The sequence below is a fragment of the Megascapheus bottae genome, chromosome 3 (assembly GCF_031878675.1).
Source record: "Megascapheus bottae isolate mThoBot1 chromosome 3, mThoBot2.hap1, whole genome shotgun sequence".
NCBI lineage: Eukaryota > Metazoa > Chordata > Mammalia > Rodentia > Geomyidae > Megascapheus > Megascapheus bottae.
Genome location: NC_143511.1, coordinates 87,457,810 through 87,485,649, shown reverse-complemented (window position 1 = coordinate 87,485,649; position 27,840 = coordinate 87,457,810). Strand labels below are relative to the sequence as shown.

At 43.9% G+C, this 27,840-nt stretch overlaps 1 protein-coding gene, 1 non-coding gene and 1 pseudogene across 6 annotated transcripts; 1 reads left to right on the top strand and 2 right to left on the bottom strand.

Annotated features, from left to right (window-relative positions):
• On the top strand, positions 1–27,609 carry Ttf1 (transcription termination factor 1). Of its 5 annotated transcripts, none has more exons than XM_090330858.1 (12): positions 1–70; positions 1,323–2,351; positions 4,835–5,052; positions 7,853–8,038; positions 8,936–9,014; positions 10,022–10,152; positions 16,983–17,217; positions 19,285–19,374; positions 21,426–21,491; positions 24,870–24,955; positions 25,962–26,149; positions 26,820–27,609. In XM_090330858.1, the coding sequence occupies exons 2-11, from the start codon at positions 1,330–1,332 to the stop codon at positions 26,141–26,143; spliced, it is 2,295 nt and encodes a 764-aa protein (XP_090186984.1). In that variant the 5' UTR covers positions 1–70; positions 1,323–1,329; the 3' UTR covers positions 26,144–26,149; positions 26,820–27,609. The 5 variants fall into 5 exon arrangements, with proteins under 5 accessions (XP_090186984.1, XP_090186983.1, XP_090186987.1 ...); XM_090330857.1 differs by having other exon boundaries at positions 3–70; positions 1,272–2,351; XM_090330860.1 differs by lacking the exon at positions 1–70 and adding an exon at positions 364–382.
• LOC150066068 (protein FAM162A pseudogene) lies at positions 12,327–12,968 on the bottom strand (annotated as a pseudogene).
• Positions 18,642–18,751, bottom strand: LOC150066067 (U6 spliceosomal RNA). Its single transcript, XR_016535088.1, has one exon. It is a non-coding gene; the product is annotated as a U6 spliceosomal RNA (small nuclear RNA).
• Positions 27,610–27,840: the final 231 nt, after the last annotated feature.

The window sequence follows — 27,840 nt, the reverse complement described above, 5'->3', positions numbered from 1 at the left end:
GCGTGTCCACTTCCGTTATCACAGCCCCCGAGCTTCCGGGTTTAGGGGCAGGTGGCGGCGTTCTCCAGAGGTAAGTTGGAAGCGTTTCGGTTCGTTATTTCGGTTAAGCTGTGCCAGTATAAACCTCGCGGCGGGCGGCGGGCGGCGGGCGGCGGGCGGCGGGCGGCGGGCGGCGGGCGGCGGGCGCCTTCACCTTCACCTTCGGGGGGCCTGCGTTGGCGCTACGGTGGTGGCCGCCGCCCCGCGCCCCTCACGCGGACTCTCAGCTCCGGATGGCCGCCCGGAGCGGAGCGGATCTGGGTCCGTGCGGCCCTGGCCACCGCCCGGCCGCTGGGCCCGGGCAGCGCCCCGATGAGCGGGGTGCGCGCGGCCGGTTCAACGGGTGAGGCGCCCGGGGACCTTTGCGGGCTCGGCGGACGGGGTCCGGTCTCGGGCCGCCTGGCCCCGAGCGGGCTTCGAGGGAAGCGCTGCGTTTTCGGGGGCGGGCGCTAGCTGAGAAAGGCAGGGGCCGCCAACTCCCCTCGAGAGGGCTGAGAGGCGGAACGGCAGCTCGAAGGAGGACCGCGCGCCTGGACGAGGCAGGCGCCCAGGCGAAGCACTTGAGAAAGGTCGGGAGATCGGAAACCCCGACTCCAGCGACTGGTGGAGTCTAGGCACGGGCCGGTGCAGTCCGGGAAAACGGAAGAGCCGCGTAGGTTGGGGTTTTGTTTTGCCTGTCCTGCTCAAGGCTGGCACTCTACCATTGGAGCCCTAGGTCCGCTTCAGCATTTTGTAAACTCATTGGCGAAGAGAGGCTCACAGGCATTCTTGCAGAGTCTCAGCTTCCCGAGTAGCTAAGGTTACAGGCGTGAGCCATCAGCCCCTGGGCTTAAACAATTTAAATACTTTCTTATTTAAAAATTACACTTAAGTGTAACAAAGAGAAGCCCAGTCTGCTGTATTAGTGCATCTATTGGGGAAGAAGCCTATCTCAAAGCTGCAGGAACCTTCAGGTAGAGACTATCCAGCCACACTCTGGAGGAATCAGGGCAAAGTACATGGGCACAGGAGCCCAACTAGAAAAGAGCCGGTCAGAAATGACACGTGAGGGGTACAGGCCCGAGGGTGTAGGTAATACTGTTCTTTGTAAATTTTTTGTCCCATATCATAAAACCAGAGGAAAGCCAGACTACAGTGAACTTATATATTTTAAATAATACAGCATTTATAATCGTGACTCCAGGCTTGTCATTTGTCATAGTTTCATTTTGCTGTGATTTCCCCCCCCTTAGGCTAATGTTTAAAATGCAAAAACAAACCACTGTTGTTACATTTCCCTAAAGGAATAGAATGGAAGGAAAAGCAGGCAGATTTGAAATCCACACTCCAGTATCAGACAAGAAAAAGAAGAAGTGTTCTATGTACAAGGAAAAACCTCAGAATTGGGCTCAGGAAAGTGTCGGCACCATCTCTGTGGCAAATGACCAGCCTCAGGTGACTAAGAAGAAGAGGAAAAAGGACTTCCAGCAGCTCATGTCTCCTTTAGAAAAATCAGAACTGTGTGATGAGACTGAAAAGACTACTTCTACACATAAAAAGAAAAAAAAGAGACAAAACTTTGTTTGGGGAGTTGAGGAAACTGGTGTGGTGCGTGTCCTTGTGGATAAAGGAAACATTGAGAACATGCCAAAGGATTTTAGAAAGGATGTGGATGTGGTTTATGTTGCTGTGAGTGAGGAACAAAAATCAGCAAAGGCAGATAAAATAGGCAAATTGAATACAGTAGCATCAAAAGAACCATGTAAAAAACCTAAGAAGAAAAAGAACAAGACTCCTGAGGGGAAGGTTATAAACCCCGACGTCATACAGGAAAGCCAGAAGGCAAGTGTCACCCTCGCCCAGTCGGAATCACATGCACAGCAGTCCTTGCCTTCTGTGGATCTCCACAACAAAAATACAGATCTACTAGTGTCTGCTAAAAAAAATAAGTCAAAGAAAAGAAAGAAAAAAATGTCTGATAATCAGGACTTGGAGGCCGTGACCACACCAGAGAGTCTTCATTGTTCCTCCTGTGAAGGAGCCCAGGTGGTTAGGGAGGTTGGGACTGGAGAAGGAAGTGACGCATTTAAAAGGGCTAAGGGATCCCATAGCATGAAGAGAAAATCCAAGAAAAGGGAGCAGGTGCCTGCTGAAAGCACCCCAGTGACTGGTGATGAGGTCTCATTGCTTAAGACAAATGGGGAGAACACGGTTTCTGTCTCTCCAGAAGGTGAGGGGGTCTTGATGGAAGAAAATGTGGACCCCAGGCCACAGAAGAAGACCCAGGCCTCTGGGGCCAGTTCAGGAGAGAATCAGGTAGAAGAGGTACAGAGGTAATGTGTAATTTTTTTCTTTCTTTTTTTTTGCCACTCCTGAAGCTTGAACTCAGGGCCTGAGCACTGTCCTTGGGCTTTCTCAAGGCTAGAGCTTTACTACTTGAGCCACAGCGCCATTTCCAACTTTTTTCTTTGTATGTGGTACCGAGGAATTGAACCTGATGAGTGCTAGGCTAGCACTCTACTACTAGGCCAAACTCCAAGCCCGTAATGTGTAATTTCTGTTGGCCCATGTATTTATTCAGCACATATTAACTGGCAGAAATTGGAGATAAACTGTAGCATATGCAGGATAATGCACACATTTAATCCAGTGAACTTGTCCCAGCCTAAGACCTCTCAAGTTCTTTTAGTTTTGTCTATATGCTTATATAAAATGAAGTAAGGGGACTGGGCGTTTAGCCTAGTGGTAGAGTGCTTGCCTAGCATGCACAAAGACTGAGTTTGATTCCTTGGTACCATGTACATAGAAAAAAGCCAGAAATGGTGCTTGTGGCTCAAGTGGTAAAGATTTAGCCTTGAGAAAGCCCTAGGACAGCGCCCAGGCCCTAAGTTCAAGGCCCAAGACTGGCAAAAAAAAAAGGGGTGTGGGGAGAGGATTAAATAACATTGGTCTTACAATTTTGCAGAGCAGCAAAAAAAAAGAAAGAAAAAAAATTCTCACTAACTCAAGGAATTTAGATAACATTCATACCTACCTACCTACCATTTAAGTGTACTATCTGATTAACTAATATAAGGACTTTTAAAATTTTTGGTAGTACTGGAATTTGAACCAGGGCCTCACACTTGCTGGGTAGATTTTTTTTTTTTCTTTTTTGCCAGTCCTGGGTCTTAAACTCATGGCCTGGGTACTGTTCTTAAGCATTCTCAAGGCTAGAGCTCTACCACTTGAGCTACAGTACCACTTCCAGCTTTTTCTGTGTATGTGATACCGAGGAATTAAATCCAGGGCTTCATGTATGCCAGGCAAGCACTCTACAACTAGGCCACACGCCCAGCCCCTAGGCAGCTATTTCACTACACTTATAATGTAGTGGATCTCCCAGTTTTAAGATCCATGCTCAGATCACAGTCCCAGTTATGCTTCCCACATGTATGTGATTACAGGCATATGTGACATGGTGTTTATTTGGTGAAATAAGAGTCTGACTAACCTTTTGCTCAGGCTGACCTCTGTCTCTATAGTGGCTGGAATTACAAGAATGCACACTCCAGAATGTTCTTTTTCACTTTGTCTTGTTGTTCTTAGGACTCAAATTTTTCTTCTGTTTTTGCTCAATGATACTCTAAAAGTTAAGAGGTAGAACCCCTTTAGAGGGGCCACTGATTGACGCTATGGGTGCACTATGTCATCCTCTGTGCTGGGTAATTGGGGAACAATTTGAGGAAGGAATATGCTGGCAGTGTAGTTCATAACTTTCTTGGGTAGTATGCCCTCTGAAAGGTGTTAACTATTACTGTCTGAGTCTTTCACTGATAGGCCTGGATGTCCTATGAGATTTAGACAAATGGCAGTTTAAGAGGAACTGGGATAGGTACATAAGAAACAGCAAAGGAAAGGGAAGCCACTGGTATTAGCAGCAAAAATGCCTGTTGCTGTGTGGACTCTAGATGGTGAGTTAATGAGGTAGTTGTTTCTTTTTTTGTTTTTTTTTTTTCTTTTTTTGCCAGTCTGGGTGCTCGAACTCAGGGCTTGAGAAATATCAGATTTTCACTTGAGCCACAGCACCACTTCCAGCTTTTTTCTATGTATGTGGTACCAAGGAATCGAACCCAGGTCTTTGTGCATGCTAGGCAAGCACTTAACCACTAGGCCAAACTCCCAGCCCAAGGTAGTTGTTTCTTAAACCTTAACTCTTTCTTGCTGAGGATCAGAGAGGGCTTCACAGCTGGATGGTTAGTATCTAAATCCAGAAAGATGAGAAATAGTAACACAGAGAAATAAAAACATGGGCTGGGCGCTGGTGGTGGCTGGTGGCCTGTAATCCTAGCAACTTAGGAGGCGTAGATCTGAGGATTAGTTTAAAACCAGCTCAGGCACAAAAGTCTGAGCGACTCTTATCTCTAGGTAACCACAAGAAGACCGGAAGTGGTTCTGGGGTTCAAGTAGTAGAGCATTAGCCTTGCACTGAAGAGCTCAGGGACAGCACCCAACCAAGCCCAGAGTTCAAGTCTCATGACTGACCGACAAAAAACAACAAAAAAACTGTGAAAGTGGAGCAGGGCTTAGAACTTCATGTCTAGATAATGCCTGCACAGGCATATGAGCCTGTGTGTCTGTGTGTGTGTGATCCATGTGCCTGCATATAGGTATATATGTTAAATAACTTACGTTTCATTCAAGGGGTGGAAAATCATGGACTGAAAACAAGGCAAAGGTCCTGTATATTTTATCCTAAGTGAAAGACATTCAGGAAGGGCATAAAAGTTACCAGATCTAAGTAATGGTTAATGTTAATATAGTTTTTTTCTCTTAGATTGGAGCCTACCAGTGAAGAAGAAAACAATTTGGAACTGTCTGGGGATTTGGTAACAAAACATTTAGCTGAAGATTTCGAGGACTCAGATGTGGACTTGGATTCTGCGGTGAGACAGCTCCAAGAGTTCATTCCTGACATAAGTGAAAGGGCGGCCACTACAATTAAGCGGATGTATCGAGATGACCTGGGACGGTTTAGGGAGTTTAAAGCCCAAGGTGAGCTTGTGGCAAGCATCATAGTGGTCCTTGCTAGCTTTTCCTTTTTTTTTTATTTTTGTGGGTCATGGGGCTTGAACTCGGCCTGGGTGCTGTCCCTAAGCTCTTCAGCTGAAGGCTACTGCCCTACCCCTGAGCCAAGCCCCACTTCATGTTTTCTAGAAGTTAATTGGAGATGAGAGTCTTAGGTCCTTTTGTGCCTAGACTGGCTTTGAACCTTGATCCTCAGATCTCAGCCTCCTGAGTAGCTAGGTTTACAGGTGTGAGCCACTGCTCCCGGCCCAGCTTTTACTTTTCTTGACTCGCTTCTGTTAGATGTGGTGAAGACCTCATCCTAGAAGTCTTGCAAGAAAAAGATTGGGATAGGTGGACTTTTCTTTATTTCTTTCTTTCTTTTTCTTTTTTTTTTTTTTTTTTTTTTTTTTTTGCCAGTCCTGGGCTTAAGCTCAGGGCCTGAGGGCTGTCCTTGGATTTTTCTCAAGGCTGGAACTCTACCACTTGAGCCTCAGCACCATTTCTGGCTTTTTCTAAGTATGTGGTACCAAGGAATCGAACCCGGGTCTTCGTGCATGCAAGGCAAGCAAGCACTCTACCACAAGGCCAAACTCCCGACCCAGACTTTTCTTTTTTTTTTTTTTTTTTTTTTAATCCATCTTGGGGCTTGAACTCTGGGCCTGGGTGGTGTCCCTGAGCTCTTTAACTCAAGGCTACCACCCTACCCCTTGAGCCACAGCGCCACTTCTGTTTTTTCTGGTAGTTAATTGGAAATAAGAGTCTCTCATGGACTTTTAGTGCCTGGCCTGGCTTTGAACCATGATCTTCAGATCTCAGCCTCCTAAGTAGTTAGGATTACAGGTGTGAGCCCTGGCACTGGCTAGGTGGGCTTTTCTAGGGGAGAAAGGTCTTGATCTTGAACTAAGGCCCACAAGGAAGGCACTCAACCACAATTCCAGGCTGAAAAGGATAGAGAACTACAAGTACAACCCAAGGCCTAGTGGTAGAGTGCTTGCCTAGCATGCATGAAACCATGGATTTGATTTCTTGGTTACCACATATGTAGAAAAAGCCAGAAGTGTACTGTGGCTCAAGTAGTAGAGCACTAGCCTTGTAAAAGCTCAAGGACAGTGCTCAGGCCCTGAGTTCAAGTCCTGGGGCTGGCCAAAACAACAAAAAACAAGTGTTACTCAAGCATTCAGGTGAGCAGCAGCCCCTTAGATGAGGAGTAGCTTCTTTCCTTAAGGGGCTCGTTTGAGGAGGAGCGGATATCATGGGTGTGATCTAGAGCAGCACCTAAGCTTTGCTCTTCTCTATTTTGCTGTGTTAGAAGAATCTCCCAGAAAGCTCATCGGATTTAAGAGTAAGCTATAAATTTGAAGCTGTGTACAAGCAGTGAGCAGTGTGTACTGTATCTGTTGTGTGAAGCCTAATACTACTGAACGTTAGTGGTGCTGGTGCTTGTGCCTCTAGTGCTAGCTACTGAAGAGGCTGAGGTCCATAGATCATAGTTTAAAGTCTTTGAGACTTTTGTCTCCAATTAAACACCAAAAAGCTGGAAGTGGAGGTGTGACTCAAGTAGTAGAACACAAGCTAAGGGACAGCACTCAGGCCCTGAGTTCAAGCCCCAGTTTAATTCCTAATGCTGGTGTGTGTGTGTGTGTGTGTGTGTGTGTGTGCATACACACACACAGTAAATAGGTCTATCTTCTATCAGTTTAGAGAGCTAATCAGTTCAGAAGCCAAGTAATGTTTTAGTTATGTCTGTTGATATGTTAGGTACATCTTATAATCTATGTTTCAATTTTTTTTGAAGAATATGTATTTTTATTTATTTGTTTTTTAACTGGGCTATGCTTTTTTATTTATTTTTATTTTTTTCATATATTTTTTATTGTGATTAATAGAAGGGTTACATGATATTTGCCAGATAGATGGTGCATTAATTCCCATACATTGATACCCTTTCACATGTCTTGGTCCCCATTTTCCTCCCCCATCTATGTTTCAGTTTTTACCACCACAAAAGCAGTTAATAGCTTGGCAAGGAGTGTGGCCTAGTGGTAGAGTGCTTGCCTAGCATACACTAAGCGTTGGGTTCAGTGTCTAGGTACCACACACACAGAAAATGCCAGAAGTGATGCTGTGGTTCAATTAGCAGAGTACTAGCCTTGAGCAAAAGTGCTCAAGGATAGTGCCTAAGCCTTGAGTTCAAGCCCCAGGACTGGGGGGAAAAAGTTAATAATAGCATTAAGTGGTTTACATAAGGAAGCTAATGTAAAGTGCACTAGTATCTGGTTCCTGTGTATAGAAACCTGTGACCTTCTGCCCACTCATACCAGCCCATGCACAACACTACCACTGCACAGGGAGGAATATACTTTTAAACTTGCCTTCATGATGATGCTGGCAGCTTTTATCTCCAGTTAAGCCAGAAGTGGCACTGTGGCTCCATAGAAATACGCTAGCTTTGAGCTGAAAAGACTGCAGGAATAGTCTTAGAAGCCCTGAGTTCAGTTCTTCAGATTGACACATGCACACACATACAAAGACTTTGAGAAAGTGATCAATGAAGCAGGAAAGATCCCTGTTCTCAGTGGAGGATTGTGGAAGAAGAGGCCTGGCTTGGGTAGAAGTATGATGGAAAAGGGGGAGCTCTCCAAATGAGATTAGGGCTCCAATGTCAAGTGTACCAGCAGAGCTGCCTGACAGATTTGTGCTTGCCAGCACTAGTATGCCAGAAGTGGTATGTTTGTTTTCATTATTGACAATACATACTTTCTCTTCTCTCCCCCTTTAATCCTAGGTGTTGCGATTAGATTTGGCAAATTTTCTGCTAGAGAAAATAAGCAGATAGAGAAAAATGTCGAAGACTTCCTAGCACTAACAGGAATTGAGAGTGCAGACAAGCTGCTGCACACGGACAGGTATCCAGAGGAAAAGTCTGCAATCACCAGCTTAAAAAGGAAACATGCATTCAGAGTACACATTGGTAAGTTCAGAAGTGTTTGCTCTGGCTTTCAACCTTAACGAACATTACCCTTGATGAGTAAGTTTTTCACATGGTGACTGACCCTCCTGGCCCTTGATGCCTGGGAACAGACCTGTGATCAATAGATCCCATTGCCAGGCCAACCTTGAGGCCCTCTAGACTGTGTGTCTCCCAAATGTAGATCTTGTATAGATTTTATGACAAAACTCAATCACATTCTGCTTTTCCTACTTGGAAATAATTTTGATTGCAGTTTCTTGTCCTGTTCTCTATTACTGCTTTTTTTTGGCCTGTCCTGGGGCTTGAACTCAGGGCCTAGGCACTGTCCCTAAGCTCTTTTGCTCAAGGCTAGCACTCTACCACTTTGAGCTTTTTTTGGTAGTTAATTGGAGATAAGAGTCTAGGCTGGCTTCAAACTACAACCCTCACATCTCAGCCTCCTGAGTAGCTAGGATTACAGGCTTCCTTGCTTTTCTCTGGAATTTGAGTCTGGATCATTCCCATGTATTCTCTAGGTGGTGAACCCTGTGGGAGAACTAGTGCATCTGTACATAAGGGAAAGTGAGAAAAACCTTACATTGGAAAAATTTGTTTTTACCTTGTAGAGAATTGGTGACATGTGACCCTAATATTACCATTTCCTTTTTCTTAATTCAAATTATGGTCTAATTCCCCTGTGGAGGGTCTTTGCCACAGACACAGTAGACCTCAAAAGACAATGGAGTTTGCAGGCCTGAGCATGTGCTTTGCTAAGTTCTCCAAAGGTGATTGGGTCCATCTGCTTGAGGCACTCTGTAGGGCATGGGAAAGGCAGCCTTTGCAAAAGACACAGACTGGGAATGCAACCGTATCTCATGCCAGCCACTTCATGTACCTCTGACTGTCTTCTGACTGTAGGGAAGGACATTGCCCGGCCTTGGAAACTAGTATACTATCGAGCAAAGAAGATATTCGATATCAATAATTACAAAGGCAGGTAAGGAAAAGGTGTTTAGTTTGAGCCTTGTCTACTTGTCTGTAGTCTCTGCCAGTGTTCTGAAACAATATTTATTGCACTAGATGAGAGGTAAAAATTGTGAAGCTTTTCAGGCAGAAACCAGATCAGATCATGGGTTTGTGAAATGTATGTCTTCAAGGCTTATTTCCGTTTCCAACTCTCTGGTAAGCCTTCGCATTCTTACATATCTTCAACTGCTTCTTTTGGTTTTCAGCTCAACATTCCCTACCTTCTCCCATGGCCTCCTGTTCTCTGCTCTCTTCTGTGTTGTAATCATCACTCTAAAGCTCTCCTCTCAACCTGCTTTGCTGTTCTTGTCAGCCTTAGCTCAGTGCTCTAAGTTTCTAGTATGTCTTTGAAAGCAATAGTCAGAATAATGTTGCCTCATTTAAGTGCAATTCAGTAGTGTCAGTGCAGAGTGTCTTGTGGGATTCTTACTCTTTCTTCCCTTCTCCCCAAGTAAAATTTCTAGTTACAATTCATGTCCAAAAAAAAGAAAAGAAAAAAAAGGTTCTTTTTAAAGTGGCAAAGGAGAATTTAATAGAAAGTTGTTAAGAGATATGGTGGGACTCAGCTGGATGGCTCAAGAGCCAGATGAAGGGAGGGGGGTGGTGGGGAGAGGAAGAGAGAGAAAGAGAATGCTCTCAGAAAGTGGGACTTGAAGAGCAAAAATAGCTGTTACCTACTGCCTTTGTTCTTCTCTGTGCTGGGGGAATACACGTGGTCATGACTTCATGCAACCCCCAACCCACAGGCAGTGGTTCCAAGTAGCCAAGAGGGTTGTTACTTACTATAACATATGGAGACATCTCTGGGCCTCCCCAAAACACAGAGATGATAAATGAACTTCAGGGCTTCCTTTCCTCAGATAAGCAGTAGCCAGGCCACTGGTGAGTTTTTTCCCACCACTGATGCATACTACCATGAGAAGACTATTTCTAATCTTGTGATTCACATAAGTGTGGAATTTGTTTCCCTTTTCTCAGGTACAGCAAAGGAGAGACAGACAAGTTGAAGGCATACCAATCCATGCATGGAAACAACTGGAAGAAGATTGGTGCGATGGTGGCCCGCAGTAGCCTCTCAGTGGCCCTAAAGTTCTCCCAGATGGGCAGGCGTAAGTGACCTACCTCTGACCACTATCTCACTTTGAGCCAGCACCCAGAGATCAGTCTTCTTGAGGGCCTCTGTTCAGGCCAGTCCGTCTCTAGATCTCCTCACTTCTCTGTTCAGTGAAGCCATGCAGCCTTTGCTCAATAGATAAATTTCGACCACCCTTGAATTTGCAACAAGATTCTAATTGGAAGTTTTCCTGCTGATACTAGAAGCTATCAGGGAGTCTGGCACAGGAATGCACTTCTTCACAGTACCCATGGCCTTTGGGAGGGAGGCATGCTGTAGGTTGGCCTATTAGGGACCTGAGGTTAGGACCTTATCCATGATCTGATGTCCTCTTGTGTCTTCTTTTTTGGGTGGAGCGGGGAGTTGGAGGAGGATATTGGTCTGGGACTTGAACTCAGAGCCAAAGAACATTCTCTTAGCTTTTTTGGTTCAAGACTGGTGCTCTGTCACTTGAGCTATATCTCCATTTCTGGATTTTTTGGTGGTTACTCAGTGATGAGTCTCTTAGATTTGTCTGCATAGCCTTACTTTAAAATTTTGTCCTCAGATCTCAGCCTTCTAAGTAGCCAGGATTACAGATGTGAGTCACTGGTACCTGGCTCTTTTCCTCTTCTTGCTAAAAAGTTTCTTGGTTTAATGAAACTTTTTTTTTTTTTGCCAGTCCTGGGCTTGAGGTCAGAGCCTGAGCACTGTCCTTGGACTTTCTCAAGGCTAGAGCTCTACCACTTGAGCCTCAGCACCACTACCAGCTTTTTTTTTTCTATGTATGTGGGACTGAGGAATCGAACCCGAGTCTTCATGCATGCTAGGCAAGCACTCTACCACTAGGCCAAACTCCCAGCCACCTAATGAAACATTTTTATTCCAGAAAAATCTACAAGATACAACATGAGAATGCTCTTTAATAGTTAAAAACGGTTATTAGTTTATGAAGCAACATTACTTATGAGAAAGTAACACATTAAAGTAACACATTAACATTTACCTAATTTCAAAACACTGGCTTGAGGGATCCCAAAATAGCAAGGATAATTAATCTAAAACAAATGCTCTTTTGTTAATAAATTTGCAAGTGATAAAACTAGCTGCAGAATATTCCATTTAAATCACTTGTAACTCAAAACTAGCATGTTGCGACCTCTAGGATTTGTTATCTGTGAATACTAACAAGGCACATAAGGATAAATCAAATGTTGATAAGTGCCGGGGCCTACCGGCAGCAAATTGGGGTTCCTGAAATAGGGAGCAGGGACTGGAAAAAATAGAAGAGAGACAAACACATCGGGTCCGGGAGGTCTGCAGCCCAGGCAAAAACTGCAGCTGCGTTTATTATCAACTCAAAGCTTATATCCCTTCTTGAGACCAGGGTACTGCCAAGTGTTACATCCAGATGGTTAATCAGGGAACTGTTGGGGGTTACATTCATATGGTAAATCTCAGATCAGTTGAACAGGAGAAGGCCAAAAAACAATAAGACAATCAAGCAATTATCTGATGCAAATCAAAGTACAGTTTGATTCCACTCTGGCTCCCAACAGATAACAGAAATAGTTACACTTGAATATGAGACAACTTGATAGCACAAAGCCAAAACTAAGAGATGCATACTAATTCTAAGTACTTAGCTTTCAATACCAAGACAAAATGAGATTGTGTTCATAATCGAGAAATTTAATTTCTCATGTACCAGGAAAAGGGCCACCTGAGATCTAAGCCATGGAACTATGTCACTGCTGGCCCTAAGCAACTCTGTGATGTTAAGATTTCCAGGTCCTCACAAACTCCAGCCCAGGGACATTATCAAGAACTGTTCTCAAAGTTTCCATCTGCTAGCAAGCTTCAAGCTACAGTGTGGTCTAGCCGCTTTCCAGGGATCTTTTGGGAGCCAGTCTTCCCTACAAGCACCTTGGCATTTGAAAGGCTGCCTTTCTAAGATCTCCCCAGGCAGTGTGCTCAAGTGGCTTCCTTATCCCTATAGAAATAAACAGAAAACAAAAGAACTAGAAACAACTTTGGCCTCACTTTGGCAATGTGAATATAAGTAAAATGGTACCTGGTTCTCTTTAGAATCATTATAAAGTTGAAGTTGACTCATTTTAAATTTACTTTCCCCAAAATCTGTGAGATTATATTTTACTTGAATCAAAGTCAGAAAATACAGACAAGTCGTTCTTTAAGAAAATTTATTTTTTCATCTAGCAGAAATAGGAAAATGGTGAACATTTGTGCAAAATGTACATTTATGAAGTGAATCTTGTACCACATCCTCCTTTTTAATACAGGCTTGTTGCTGTAACATTATCCTTGGGTTTTCAAATCCAGCTAGTACGGACACATCTTTTACTCTCTTTTGCCATTTATAGCTGCTGCTTCCTCTCTCAGATGAGCTTTCTTTTCCAAGTTCAGCTTTGTTAAAGACTCATTTCTTTTGGCAGCCTTCTTGCCCTCAATAACCATCATGATGCATTCTGCCACTGTGAGAGCAATCATTATATAGCTGATCTTCACCTGGACTTTGTTTTTTGCAGCATCAAGCATCTCAAACGAGATAGTCTCTGGGATTTCATCTGTCTTTTTGAAGCAACCTGACCATATCAGCATCTTCTTCTCCCAGTCCGTGGGTTTGTGTAATGGCACTCTGTGGCTATACATGTTGGTTGTAGCTTTGGGACCTTCCTGTGGTTTGGTGCAAAATCCATTTATTCCCTTTAGTTCAGAGTTTCTGGTAAACCTTATAGCAGAGGAAGCATTTCGTTCACATAACCGAAAACCATTTCCCGCCGCCAGTCGCAGACCACGCCAGCTCCCCATGGCCGCGTGCTCTGACGTCCACACCGTACCTCGCACAGTGCGGTGGAGCCAGTGTACTCAATCAGATTATATTTTTTATATTAAAACAAAAGTATTGCTTTAGGACTTTGAGATAGCAGGGTACTAGCTCACATTCTTCAGCCACACAGGAAGTGCCATGTAGCTAGGTCTTCACACTTCTAAGAGAGAAAGCCGGGTGTGGTGGTTCACACCTGTAATCCTAGCTACTCTGGAGGCTCAGATCTGAGGATCAAGGTTCAAATCCAGCCTGGGCATAAAAGGACCTGAGACTCTATCTTCAATTAACCTCTAGAAAACATGAAGTGGGGCTAGGCTCATGGGTAGGGCGATAACCTTCAGCTGAAGAGCTCAGGGACAGTGCCTAGGCCAAGTTCAAGCCCCATGACCCACCCCCCCCCCAAAAAAAAAAAAGCCAGGCCCAAGTGGCTGATGCCTGAAATACTAGCTACTCAGGAGGCTGAGATCTGAAATCCCAGTTCAAAGATATCCAGGCAGGAAAGTCCATGAGACTTATATTTCTAGTTAACTACCCTAAAGCCAGAAGTGATGCTGTGGCTTAAAGTGGTAGAGCACTAACCTTGAGTACAAAAGCTCCAGGGACAGTATCCAGGTCTTGAGTTCAAGCCCCAGGGCCAGCAGAAACAAACAGAAATTGTGAACTTTAAATAACTTTTTTTCATTTTTCATAGCGATCTCTTGATTTTTATTTATTTTGTTGGAGATCTCTGTGTTTTGGGGGGGGGGCGGGGGGTTGGTGTGTTATGGGGCTCGGACTCTAGGCCTGGGCCTTGTCCCTGAGCTCTTCATCTCGAGGCCACTATCCTCCCCCTTGATCCTCAGAGACACTTCCAATTTTCTAGTGGTTAGTTGGAGATAAGAGTCTCATGGAGGGGATGGGGTAGGGGGAGGGAAATGTGGACAAAAACATTCAGTGTGTGTGAAGTAATGCACCCTCTATCTGGCGAATATAACTTTAACCCTTCTATTACTTATAAAAAGAAAGAAAAGGCTGTCATGGTCTGTAGTGTCTGGGCTGGCTTTCAGATCTCAGCCTCCTGAGTAGCTAGGATTACAGGCGTGAGCCACTGTATGTGGCAAGGAAATATCTCTTGATTTTTAAATATTCATTCAGATTGCTATGGGAGGCAATGAGAGATGACGTAATGAGCAAACCCAAGCTGTGTGCAGGCTTCTAGCTTGCTGAGTTTCTCCCACCCTGGCATGCCTGCATGGCTAGTGCAGCAAGATCAACCAATGTTGTTTCTCATACCCTCAGATGACTGGCTTGCAAGATCAACCAGTGTTGTTTCTCATACCCTTAGATGACTGGCTTCAAGAATCTCAGGTCCCTTCATTGTCAAGTGCTGGGTCAATGATAGAGTAGCCATTGATATCACACTAAAAACTCCCATTGAAGAGTCAGTGGATTGCTTCTACCTCTCCCTCCCCCAATTACGTGGGTCCCTGACAGTACTATGCAGGTAACATGGCTTTGGAAACTAGCAACTTTTTTTTTTTTGACCAATCTTTCTTTCTTTATTTTTGCCAGTACTGGGTCTTATACTCAGGGCCCGAGCATTGTCCTTGTGCTTTCTCAAGGCTAATGCTCTGCCACTTGAGCCACTTGAGCCACAACACCACTTCTGGCTCTTTTCTATGTATATGGTACCGAGGAATTGAACCCTGGTCCTCATGCATGCTAGACAAACACTCTACCACTAGACTACACTCCCGGCCTTTTTTTTTTTTTTTTTTTTTTTTTTTAAGTTAAAAAAATACTTGCCAGGAGTGTGGCCTGGTGGTAAGAGTGCTTGCCTAGCATGTACAAAACCCTGGGTTTGATTCTTCAAGTACAACATACACAGAAAAAGCCTGAGTGGTACTGTGGCTCAAGTGATAGAGTGCTACACTTGAGAATGCCCAAGGACAGTGCTCAGGCCCTGATTTCAGGCAAAAAAACCCAAAACTGCTGGGGCTGGGAGTTTGGCCACATGGTAGAGTGCTTGTCTAGCATGTACAAAGACCAAGGTTCAGTTCTTCAGTACCACATATATAGAAAGCTGGAAGTAGTGCTGTGGCTCAAATGGTAGAGCTCTACCCTTGAGAAAGCCCAAGGACAGTGCTCAGTATTAGGCCCTGAGGCCAAGACTAGAACTGGCAAAAAAAAAAAGTACTGATTTGGGACTTCCCCACCCCATGCAATAGTGAGTATTGAACCCAGGTCCTATGGATACTTGGAAAGTCTTTACAATTGAGTGGTACCCCTAATAGGTCATGTGTCACCAGTTCCAGGTGAGGATTTGAATCTTGAGCCAAAGAAGCTCAGTGACAGTGCCCAGGCTGAGTTCAAGTCCTGGGGCAGCCAAAAAAAAAAAAAAAAAAAAGCGTGGGCACTCAAAGGGAGACAACCCAACTCTTTTGATGTCAGGGCTATATATGATAAAAGATAAGGTTTGACTTAGTTATTCTAAGATAAGTGTTTTTCTTTGTTCTCACACCTGGCACATTTAATCACTCCCAGTGTTATACTTTTATCATTTGGCTCAGGGTCCCTTAGACCAGCCTGCTCATTAAACTTTGATCAAGAAAGGATACAGTCTGTCAACATTTTTTTTTTCTTGACAGCCATCCTTGAGATAAGTACTTTGTTCCAGGAGAAGTCATTTTCCCAAGTAATTGCTTTTCTGGGATAAATGTCTTTTCTTTATGATGTCCTTGTTGAGTTTTTAGAGCACACTAATTATTTTGGGCTAATAAGCAAGGTCAGATGGAAAAGGCTGCTCTTGTTCTTTTTTCTTGTCCTAATGTTGCAGCTTATGAAGGAGTATAAGCGTTAAAGCAAAGAAGATAGTACTTCTATGTTTTAATTAAGTACAGTGTTTGTTTTCTCAGTTCCTGGCTGCTATTATCATGCCTCATTTCCCCTAATCTATTCTGCCGCAATAGGACTTAGTACTTAATTTCTGACTTTATTTCTCTTTTTCTTTGTGCGTGTGCATGTGTGTGTGCATGCATAATGTATGTGTGTACACACCCATGTGTGCGCTACCCACATGTACCAGTACTTGAACACAGATCCTGATGCTTTTGCTTTTCTTTTCGCTCAAAGCTGGCACTCTACCATTGGACCCACACCTCCACTTCCAGGTTTTTGGTTCATAATTAGAGATAAGACTCTTTTGAGGTGTTGGTGGCTTATGCTTATAATGTAGCTACTCAGGAAGCTGAGACCTAAGGATCATGGTTCAAAGCCAGTCTGGGAAGGAAAGTCCACAAAACTCTTACCTCCAGTTAGCCACCAGAAAACCAGAAATGGAGCTGTAACAAAATGATAGAGTGCTAGCTTTGAGCAGAAAAGCTCAGAGATAGCACCCAGGCCCTGAGTTTAAGCCCCAAGACCAATAACAACAAAAAAAGAGTCTTTTGGATTTGCCTGATGTGACCCACCAACACTCAGCATTGGACTTGTCTTTCTTCTTTTTCTTGTTCTGTTTCTGAGGTCATGAACCTCAGCTTTGGCCAGGCATGGTAGCGCACGCCTGTAATCCTAGCTACTCAGGAGATCTGAGGATCGTGGTTCAAAGCCAGATGGGGGCACTGAAGTCTGTAAGACCTTTTTTTTTTTTTTTTTTTTTTTTGTGCGTCATGGGGCTTGAACTCTGGGCCTGGGTGCTTTTTTTGAGAACAGTCTCATAGACTTTTCTGCCACACTGATTGAACTGTGATCCTCAGATCTCAGCCTCTTAAGTTGCTATAATGATAAGCTTGAGCCACCAACACTTGGAAAAACTAGCACCTCTCAAAAAAAGCTGGAATTAGAGCTGAGGTTTAAGTGCTAGCCTTGAGCAAAAAAAAGTCAGGGACAGTGCCCAGGCCCTGAGTTCAAGCCCCAGGATCAGCAAAAGAGTGGGGGGAAAAAAGTACTGAATTTATCATTTTGTTTTTAATGATCACAGACATTAGCAACTACAGGCCCTCCTTTTCTGTTTACAGAAATAAATCATGGTGCTTGGAGTAAAACAGAAACCCAGAGATTAATCAAGGCAGTTGAAGATGTGATTCTGAAGAAAATGTCTCCCCAGGAATTAAAGGATTTGGATTCTAAACTTCAAAAGAATCCTGAATGTCGCCTGTCAATTGTCCGGGAGAAACTCTACAGGGGCATATCATGGATAGAAGTGGAGGCGAAAGTAGAAACCAGGAACTGGATGCAGTGCAAAAGTAAGTGGTAAGTTTTTAAGACTTCTTATGTTCACTTCAGTAAGATTCTCTTGTTTCCTCACTTCTAGTCTCCTGCAGGCTGTTGGAATTTGTTTAGAATGGGTTGAAAGTGAAGTTGCCAGGAATATCTCCAAAATGACTTAAATGTCATCTCCACATGATTTGCACCTCTACTCTACCACTCCAAGCTGTTTCGGTACCACCATCTCATTTAAATGAGCCCGAGCTACTCAGAAGGCTGATATCTGAAGTTGCAGTTCAAAGCTAGCTCAGATAGAAAAGTCCATGATACTGTGATACTCTTTTTTTTCTTTTCTTTCTTTCTTTTTTTTTTTGGCTTGAACTCAGGACCTGGACACTGTCCTTGAGCTTCTTTTGTTCAAGGAAAGTGCTCTACCACTTGAGCCGCAGTGCTACTTCCTGCGTTTTCTGTGTATGTGGTATTGAGGAATCAAACCCAGGGCTTCATGCATAGTAGGCAAGCACTCTACCACCTTCCCAGCCCCCAAGTCCATGATACTCTTATCTCTGGTCAACCAGCAAATGCTCAAAGTGGAGATGTGGCTCAAATGGTAGAGTACTACTCTTTAGCCAAAAAACCAAGGTCCTGAGTGCAAAACCCCAGTACCAAGGAATGAATAAGGAAGGTCTTGCTAAAGAGTCCACCCAATTAGGGTAACATAGAAGATGTATTGTGGGTGTGTGGATGTGTCTGTGTCTCTGTGTGTCTGTGTGGGTGTGTGTGTGTGATGCAAACATGTGCATGTGTGTGGGAGTCAGTACCAGGACTTAAACTCAAGGCCTCATACTCTTGCTCATGTCTGGCACTCCATTACTTGAGCCATTCCTCCAGTCCAGCATTTTGCTGGTGGTTAATTAGAGATGGTGTCTCTCACATTTTCCTACTTGGGCTGACTTTAACCATTATCTGCCAGGTCTCAACCTCCTGAACAGCTAGAATTACGGGCATGAGACATCAATGCCTGTAATTCAGGTTCAAGGTGGTGTTTGTTTTATTTTTGTTTAAATTTGAGACAAAAATTAGGAAGCTTGAACTCTTAGCTTACTTTGTGTAACTTTGAAATGAACTCAGATGAGCATGTTGTCAGCATGTGCTGTGCATCTCCTCAATCAGAATGGCACATGAGAGGCTGAGGGTCTCTTGGTCCAATTGTGAGAGCCCTGTGTAGGTCAGCCGACTGTTCTGGTACTCTTAACAGGATACCAGGCAGCCTGTCCCCAGCCCTGAGCTCCAGCCGCTGGAGGGACCAGCAAGCCATTTATCACCTACTATATTTGTCTTACTTTGGTGTCCCAGACACTGGTGGCAGGAAGAGCAATAGCTGTTTTATAAATAATCAAAAATAAATTAAGTTTACAGTTCTCTTTGGTCCCTATTTATAAGCGTATTCTTTTAAAAAATGTTTTTTCTGTAATATGGAACACTTCACGCATTTCCTGTCATCCTTGTGTAGGGGCTATGCTAATCTTCTCTGTATTCTTCCAGTTGTTTTTAGTATATGTGCTGCTGAAGGGAGCACAGCTTATTTCCTCCCCCCACCTTTTTTTAGAAAGCTCTCCTTGTGGCCAGGAATGGTAGAGTGCTTGCCTAGCATGCATGAAGCCCTGGTTTAAGTCCTTAGTACCACATCCACGGAAAAGGCTGGAAGTGGTGGCATACTAGCCTTTAGAAAGCTGAAGGACAGTGCTCAGGCCCTAAGTTCAAGCCCCATGACCCACAAAAAAAAAAAAAAGAAAAAGAAAAGAAAGAAAGAAAGAAAAGTTTCGCAGACTTTCCTACTGGGGCTTGTTTTAAACCATGATCCTCAGATCTGAGCCTCCTCAGTAGCTAAGATTACAGGCATGAGCCGCCAATGCCTAGCATCATTGGCTTTCTGTCATTTTATTTTATTTTTATTTTTCAAACAGATACGTTCTCTGTAGTGAAAATAGAATGGAAAGGTAGAAAATGACTCTGGATTAGGACAGTTTGGAGGAGAAAATGAAGGAAGTTCTAGCAGAAGCTTTTTTTTTTTTTCCAGATGTAAATGTATTTTTCTTTCTTTTAATGTAGGATGGAAATTCTGACCAAGAGGATGACCAACGGCAAGCTCCTATACCGTGGAGTCAGTGCTTTGCAAGCCAAAATCAACCTCATTGAAAGGTACTGATAGAAATCGATTTTTGTTTTTGGTGATACTAGGGTTTAACTTCAGGGCCTTTTACTTGCTTAGCAGACGTTCTACCATTTAGGCCATATCCCAGCTCTTTTTATGCTCGTTATTTTCCAAATAGGTCTCACTTTTTTTTTTTTTCTGGGCACATCTTTTTTCTTGGTTGAAATGTATTCTCACAAACTTTTTGCTTAGGCTGACCTTGAACCCACAATCCATCTGATTGCAGCCTCCTAAGTAACTTGATTTACCAGTATGAACCACTGCACCCTGTTTTACTTCATATATTTTGTCTCATTTCTCTCAAGCCAAAGAGTAGTTGTTAACACAGCAGAGATTGTAGCTTCATTGCCAAAGGTTAAATCCCTATTCTAGCACCTTCTACATGTATTACTGTGGACACATGATCTGCCTCTGACTCTCTGTTAACTTGTCCTGAATGAGGATGATGACATTTCATAGTATTGGGGAGATAGGGTGAAATGCTTTATGGAAAATGTACTGTGTAGCCAGGCGTGGTGGCTCACGCCTTTAATCCTACCTACTTAGGAGGCTGTGATCTAAGAATCAAGGTTCAAAGCCAGCCTGGGTACAAAAGGACCTGAGACTCTTATCTCCAATTAACCTCTAGAAAACCAGAAGTGGGGCTTGGCTCAGGGGGGGGGTAGAGCATTAGTCTTGAGCTGAAGAGCTCAGGGACAGTGCCCAGACTGAGTTCAAGCCCCATGACCCATAAAGAAAATGTACTGTCTGTTCAGTGGAGCCTTTGATGTTTATACTGTGGAAATTATTACTGCCCGTTGAGAAATGAAGATAAAAAATCCAGGCAGAACCCCAGAGCTCTGCAGCAGTATGCTATTGTCATCATTGTTCAGTCTTTGGGGTGTTTTGGTCTTCTTGTTTTTTTGCCAGTCCTGGGACTTGAACTCAGAGCGTGGGCACTGTCCCTGAGCATTTTGCTCAGGCTAGAGATGCTTGAGAAACAGGTCCACTTGGCTTTTTTAGTGCTTTTTTAGTGCTTACTTGGAGGAAAAGTCTCACATTCATTCTTGCGGGAACTGGCTTTGAACCATGATCCTCAGATTTCCGCCTCCTGAGTAGCTAGAATGACAGGTGTGAGCCACTAGCGCATGTCTTGGTCTTTGGTTTTGACTTTGAGTTGCTCATTGGTGCAAAATCATAAGTGTTCTGAGTGAAGAGGAAACCTGGGCCTGTTTTGTAAAGCCTGGAAGTGTGGTTGACCTGCACTCATGTTTACCAAGTAGCAGCAAAGACCCGTAGCATTCTGTGCGGCTCTGGCTACCCAGCCCAGCTTCCTTGGTCCTGATCTGTCAGGAACCTGCTCTGAGTTCACTGCTGGGCTTTCTATTATCTCTACTAGTCCCGCTGTGAATGTTCACTCTTCTTCTTCTGCTGGGGAGAGCTTGGAGCATCAGCTCTGAGGGAACATCATTGAGGTACATTCTTGGCACCACCTGGTACAAATGAGCCTGTCTGGGGAGATGGGGACTAATCCTCTAGGCTCATCAGATAAAAGTTAAGAGTTAGCCAGCCACCGATGACTCATGCCCATAACCCTAGCTATACAGGAGGCTGAGATCTGAGAATTGCAGTTCAAAGCCAGCCCAGACATGAAAGTTCATGAAACTCTTATCTCCAATTAACCACCAGAAAACTGGAAGTGGCGCTGTGGCGCAAGGGGTAGAGCACTACTGTTTTGCTGAGTAGCTCAGAGACAAAGCTGGGGCTAAAGTTCAAGCCCCATGACCAACAAAAAAAATAGTTAAAGGTTATTGTAGATGAGTAGTGTCATTGTAGTTTGTCACTTAGTAAGTGCAGAGTACAGATATGCAGTCACTGTGTCAAATGGAGAGATGGCTTTCAGTTCATCTCCTTAGCTCTCTTAGTGACTTTTGGCTGACCTCTGGATGAGGGTGGGTACGAGGGAGCTAGACCATATGAAGGCACCAGCACCAGCTCGTGCCATTCTGTGAGCCCTGGTGATGTTTGTCTGCTGACATTATTATGTTCTTTCTTGTAGATTGTATGCTCTGAATGTGGAAGATGCTAATGAAATAGATTGGGAAGTTCTTGCTGGTGCCATCGGGTAAGACCTTGTGTTCCACTGGAAGATAATTAAAAGGAGGTGATGACTCAGTAAATGACTAGAATAAATGATGGTGTACAAACGAGAGTTAAAATAAATCTTGTGGGCCGGGAGTTTGGCCTAGTGGTTAAAGTGCTTGCCTAGCATGCATGAAGACCCGGGTTCGATTCCTCGGTACCACATACATAGAAAAAAGCCGGAAGTGGTGCTGAGGCTCAAGTGGTAGAGCTCTAACCTTGAGAAAGCCCAAGAACAGTGCTCAGGCCCTGAGCTCAAGCCCAGGACTGGCAAAATAAATAAATAAATAAATCTTGTTTGTAAGAAAGTCAATTTAATGCAATACAGAGTAGAAAAGTCTTAGAAACAAAATGTACTTACTACATTCTTGAGTTGCTAGGCTGAGATTTTCATTTCACTAATTACACTTTTCGCGCGCGCATTTGTGTGTGTGTGTGTACATGTTAGGGCTTGAACTCTGGGCTTTTGTGCTCAAGGCTAACACTTAACCACAGCTTTCCTTTAGTTTTCTTTCTTTCTTTCTTCCTTTCTTCTTTTTTTTTTTTTTTTTTTTGCCAGTCCTGGGGACTGAACTCAGGACCTGAGTTCTGTCGGGCTTTCCTCAAGGCTAGTGTTCTACCACTTGAGCCACGGCACCACTTCTGGCTTTTTCTCTGCATGTGGTACCAAGGAATCGAACGCAGGTTTTCATGTATGCTAGGCAAGTACTCTTACCACTAGGCCAAACGCCTGGCCCCTTTATTTTTCAATTTTGATTTATTTACTTTTTTCTTGTAATCGTTAATTGGAGGTAAGTCTCCCACACTTCTCTGTCCCAGCTTCCCCGGAACCACAGTCCTCATATTTCACCCCCCTAAGTAGCTACGGTTATAGATGTGAGTTACTGGCAGCTGGCCCTAAAGTATTTTGAGTGTGGCTTTTAAGGAAAGTATAAAATCCATGGCCCCCACATAGCCCATCAAATTCATTTGCCAAGTGAGAAAATGATGTGATACCCTTAAATTGAACCTGGGAGACAACAAAAGTGAACTGTGACCACTGCTCTGCACAATTCCTATGCTCAATAGAGTCTTGCTATGCAGCCCAGACTGACCTTAATTCTAAATGGAATTACACTAATGGGATATTTGAATTTTAGATTGTACCAAGGCTATAGGGTATAGAATATCTATTCTCAAATTAATAATAGAGAGCCAGGTGCTGGTGGCTCATGCTATAATCCTAAACTACTTGAGGGCTGAGATTTGAGGGTTAGGGTTTGAAGTCAGCCCCAGCAGGAAAGTCCGTGAGACACGGATCTCCAGTTCATTAAGCAAGCCAGAAGTGGAGCTGTGGCTCAAGTGTTGAGTGTCAGCCTTGAGTGGAAAAGCCAGGCAAGATTCTGTGGCCCTGAGTTCATCCCCCCCAGTACCAGCACTAAAAACAGCAATAGTCAGGGCAGACTGGGTTCAGAAATGGTACATTACTGAAAATGGGTGATAGATACGTAAAGAGGGGGTTATTTTATTTTTATTTTTTTGGTGCCAGTCCTGGGACTTCAACTCAGAGTCCCTGAGCTTTTTTTGCTCTAAGCTAACTCTCTACTGCTTGAGTCACAGCTCTACTTCTGGCTTTTTGCTGGTTACTTGGAGATAAGAGTTTCACAGAAGCCAGATACTGGTAGCTCATGCCTGAAATCCTACCTATTCAGGAGGCTGACATCTGAGAATCGCAGTTCAAAGCTAGCCTGGATAGGAAAGTCCATGAGACCCTTATCTCCAGTTAACCACCAGAGAACTGAAAGAGTCACTGTGGCTCAAAGAGATAGAGTGTTATCCTTGAGCACAAGTGCTCAGCGGCAGTGCCCAGAGTTCAAGCCCCACAACCACCCCCCCCCCCAAAAAAAAATTCACAGACTTTCCTGCTTGGGCTAGATTCAAGCTGCAATCCTCAGATCTCATCCCTCTTGAGTAGCATTACAGGCATTAGCTACTGGTGCCTGACCACAAGGGGGTCCACTTTTTAAAAAAAAATCTAAGTATTTCCTGATTAAAAAGTTAAAAGTGAGCCAGGCGCAGAGGCTCAAGGGTTAGGGCCTTGAACTGAAGAGCTCAGTGACAGTACCCAAGTCCAGAGTTCAAGCCCCATAAACAAAAAGAAAAAGTTAAAAGAGATGGTGGGGGCGGGGAAAACATTGTTGTTGATAAAGTAGTACTTACAAGAAATTTTATGAACCAGGCATGGTGGCTCACACCTGTAACCCTAGCTACTCAGGAAGCTGAGATCAGAGGATCGAGGTTCAAAGCCAGCCTGGGCACTAAAGAAATGTGCCAACTATCTCCAGTTAATCTCCAGAAAACAGAAAATGGGGCTGTAGGTAGGGCGGTACCTTTGAGTTGAAGAGCTCAGGGAAAGCACCCAGGCCCAGAGTTCAATCCCCATGACCCACAAAAAATAAATTAATTTTAAAAATTAAAGAGGCACTGAGCACCTATCTTAAGAAGCTAAAAAAACAGCAAAATAAACTCAGCTATAGAAAAGATTGAAATAAGAGAAGATTCCAATCTGGTGATGCAGCACTGATTGTTTTTGTCCCACTTGCAGTAAACTGAAGTGTAAATTGAAGCTGTACCAAAATACTATATGCATTCTTTTTTAGCTTTGCAGTGTAAAAAGCCAGAATGTGGGAATGTATCTGAAGGGCTGTGGTCAAGCCTATGGTCTGGGGAGTCAGATACCCACGTAGAGGCCCAGCTCTATTCCCTATTTGCTCTGTCTCAGTTTCTTCATCTCCAAATACAGGGGCTCCTTGCTGCAGTGGTTGAGAGGGTCATTTATTGGATGTCCTACGGGCAGGGCCACGTCCAAGGCATGTGTTAGATGCTGCTGCGCTCTGTCTTCTTAGGGATAACTTTAACAATTCTTTTTGTGAACACAGCTGTCTTGTATACCCATTTTCCCTCCAATGGTTTAGTGGTTTCAGTTTTTGGTGATTTTCATGTTTGCCTTGCATCATCACACATTTATGAACATGTTGATGGTCAGGTACAGGATAAAAAAAAATCTTATCTTAGATGTCCATAGATGTAGAAAATGTACTTATGGGGCCGGGAGTTTGGCCTAGTGGTTAAAGTGCTTGCCTAGCATGCATGAAGACCCGGGTTCGATTCCTCAGTACCACATACATAGAAAAAAAGCCGGAAGTGGTGCTGAGGCTCAAGTGGTAGAGCTCTAGCCTTGAGAAAGTCCAAGGACAGTGCTCAGGCCCTGAGCCCAAGCCCAGGACTGGCAAAAAAAAAAAAAAGAAAGAAAATGTACTTATACAAGTATTGGCATGATAGATTTTTTAACTAACTTTAAATTTTTTTTTCCTTTCTGTAGTGATGTGCCTCCATCTTACGTTCAAACTAAATTTTATAAGCTGAAAGCTGCTTATGTTCCCTTTTGGCAGAAAAAGACTTTTCCAGGTCAGTATGCCTAGTATTTGTTTTTATTATAAATGGTGTGCTGTAGGCTGTTTGTGCCATTGGACTGGTGGCTTCATTAATCATAAAATCTTGTGAATGCTTACAAATTAGAATCTCTACCTAATAGGCCTTGCAAAGTGTGATCATGGCCCTGTCCCTTGGGCAGCAGCTCTGTGTATTTCTGGTCTGGCTGTCCTGGGGTCTTGCACAAATCCTACAATCACACACACAGCACCTAACATACACACATCTATAGAGTGTGTCAGATGTCCACTTCCTGTTTTGTGACCATCTCAGTGTGATTTAGATATTTCATATCCTATGTGGCTTCCTGAGTCTCATCCAGACCTGCCAAACCATAACCTCCGAGCTGAGAGCAGCCACAGGCACACCCCCTGTACTGCCCATCTTGGCAGCCCCAAGCTGGAGACACTTTAACCTGGCATGTGTGAGGAGGAAGGACTTGGCATTTAGCAGACATCATCAACTCTGCTTGCATCCTTGGTACCTCTGTGACCTTGGGCAAGTCTCTGAAGGCTAATATGCCTTTATCTCCTCATTGGGAAAATGGCTTCAAAGTACTTAGCTGATAAGCTTGTTGTGGGAATTGAAATGAAGTGAAGAGGATGTGCATAAACCAATAGGAATAGGATTTGCATGTTGCAATAAAAGCAGCACATTTTGGTATAGTGTTCCTTGGGGCTGGGGAGGGCAGAGGTGTAGGAAACTTGAACTCAGCCTGAGAGCTGTTCCTTAGCTTTTTTTTGCTCAAGATGGATGGTGTACCACTTAAGCCACAGTTCCACCTCTGGCTTTCTTTCTCTGAATTGGAGTAAGAGTGTTAGTTTCCTGCTCACTCTGGCTTTGAATTCAGGTCCTGAGATCTCAGTCTTCTGAGTAACTAGGATTGTAGGCGTGAGCTACCAGACACCTGACTATTCCATTGCCTTTGACCTGGATAAGAGGCTTTGTACAAGCAGTTCACACTTTGATTTCTTTTCCGTAGAAATCATCGACTTCCTTTATGAGACCAGTCTACCTTTGTTTAAGGAACAGTTGGAAAAGAAGATGGAGAAAGAAGGCACCAAAATTCCAACTCCCTCAACACCCAAGCAAAATTTCCTATTTAAAGATATCTTTTACTATGAGGATGATAGTGAGGGAGAAGGCTTGGAGGAGCAGAGTTGACCAGAGGTGACTGTTGTCCTTGGATTTTGTTTGTATAGGTGTACATGTGTAGCGTGTTCACCGGATTTCCAACACCATGATAAAATACCTGCGGTAAACCACTTCAAAGAGGAAAGGTTTATTTTAGCCCACAGGTTACTGTGTTTCAGCCCATGGTCTGTAGACCTGTGGTAAGACAGTTCATTGTGGCTAGAACAAACACTGACCTTGTGGCTAGGAATCAGAAGAGAACCAAGTTGGAGAGGGAGTCCCACAATCCTCTTCAAGGTGTACCTCTAGGAACCTCTTTATAAAAGACCTCCTAGTAAATGTAATACAACCACTCTAGGGACCCTATCTTCTACTTATGGGGCCTGGGGAGACCTCCCAAATCCACAACATAGCAAAGTGTGAAGTTCTATTTAGTACTGGTATTTCATTAATACAGAATATGCATTGGCCAGAGTGGGACATGAATGGTAATTTCTGTTGACTAACATTCATATTGAAGTTTGTGACAATACTCACATGAATGGCTCTGTGAAGCCACTACAGTAAAGTCCCTCCCATAGCAGCAGGAGTGGCATCCCATCCTGAGACCATTTTTTCTGTGTAGGTGCCTCTTCTCATTCAACTGAAATGAGGAAGCCGACTGACTGTTTTTGTAACATGTGCCATTCTGCCTTGTTTTTTCCAGACACTCAGATGTGAATCCTCAGGGTAGCAGGTTCGAGGACCAGGATCTGCTCTTCCCTCACTCACTATCTGTTGGGCTGTCTCTGCCTTGTGTGCATTTCATCGTTCTGAGCAGGACACTGTGGCCTCCAATCTGCTTCTCACAGAAAGTTCTCAGCAAGTCACTAAATGTATCTGATATTTTCAGTTCATAAGTTGTTAAATAAATGAAGTGCTAGTCATGGTGGCCCATGAATGTACTCAAAGCTACCCAGAAAATACAAAGGCTTATGATTCAAGGCCAGGTCAGGCAAATAATGTGAAGCCGTACTTCAAAAATAATTAGAGCAAGAAAGCCAGGAGCCAGGAGCATGGTAGGGTGGTAGCGTGCTCCCCTGGTGTGCACAAAGCCCTGGGTTTTATTCCCCTAAATCACATACACAGAAAAAGTGGCAGTGTGGCTCAAATGGCAGAGTGCTAGCCTTTAGCAAGAAGTGTCTAAGGACAGTGCCCAGGCCCTGAGTTCAAGCCCTAGGACTAGAAAAAAAAGTTAGCCAGATGCTAGTGGCTCATGCCTATAATCTACCTACTCAGGATGCTGAGCTTTGAGGATTGCAGTTCAAAGCCAGCCCAGGCATGAAAGTCCATGAGACTACCTGCAATTAACCATCAGAATACTGGAATTGGCACTGTGGCTCAAAGTGGTAGAGGGCTAGCCTTGAGCTGAAGAGCTTAGAAACAGCACCCAGGCCCAGAGTTGAAGCCCTATGACTGACCAAAATAATAATTATTGGAGCAAGACACCTTTTTTTTTTTTTTTTTTTTTTTTGCCAGTCCTGGTCTTGAGCTCAGGGCCTGAGCACTGTCCTTGGACTTTCTCAAGCTAGAGCTCTACCACTTGAGCCTCAGCACCACTTTCTGGCTTTTTTCTATTTATGTGGTACTGAGGTATTGAACCCGGGTCTTTCCCCATGTATCTCCAGCAGTTCCCCATGTGCTTACAGCAAACAGTGAATCCTTGGCAAGCAAATAAATGAACATCA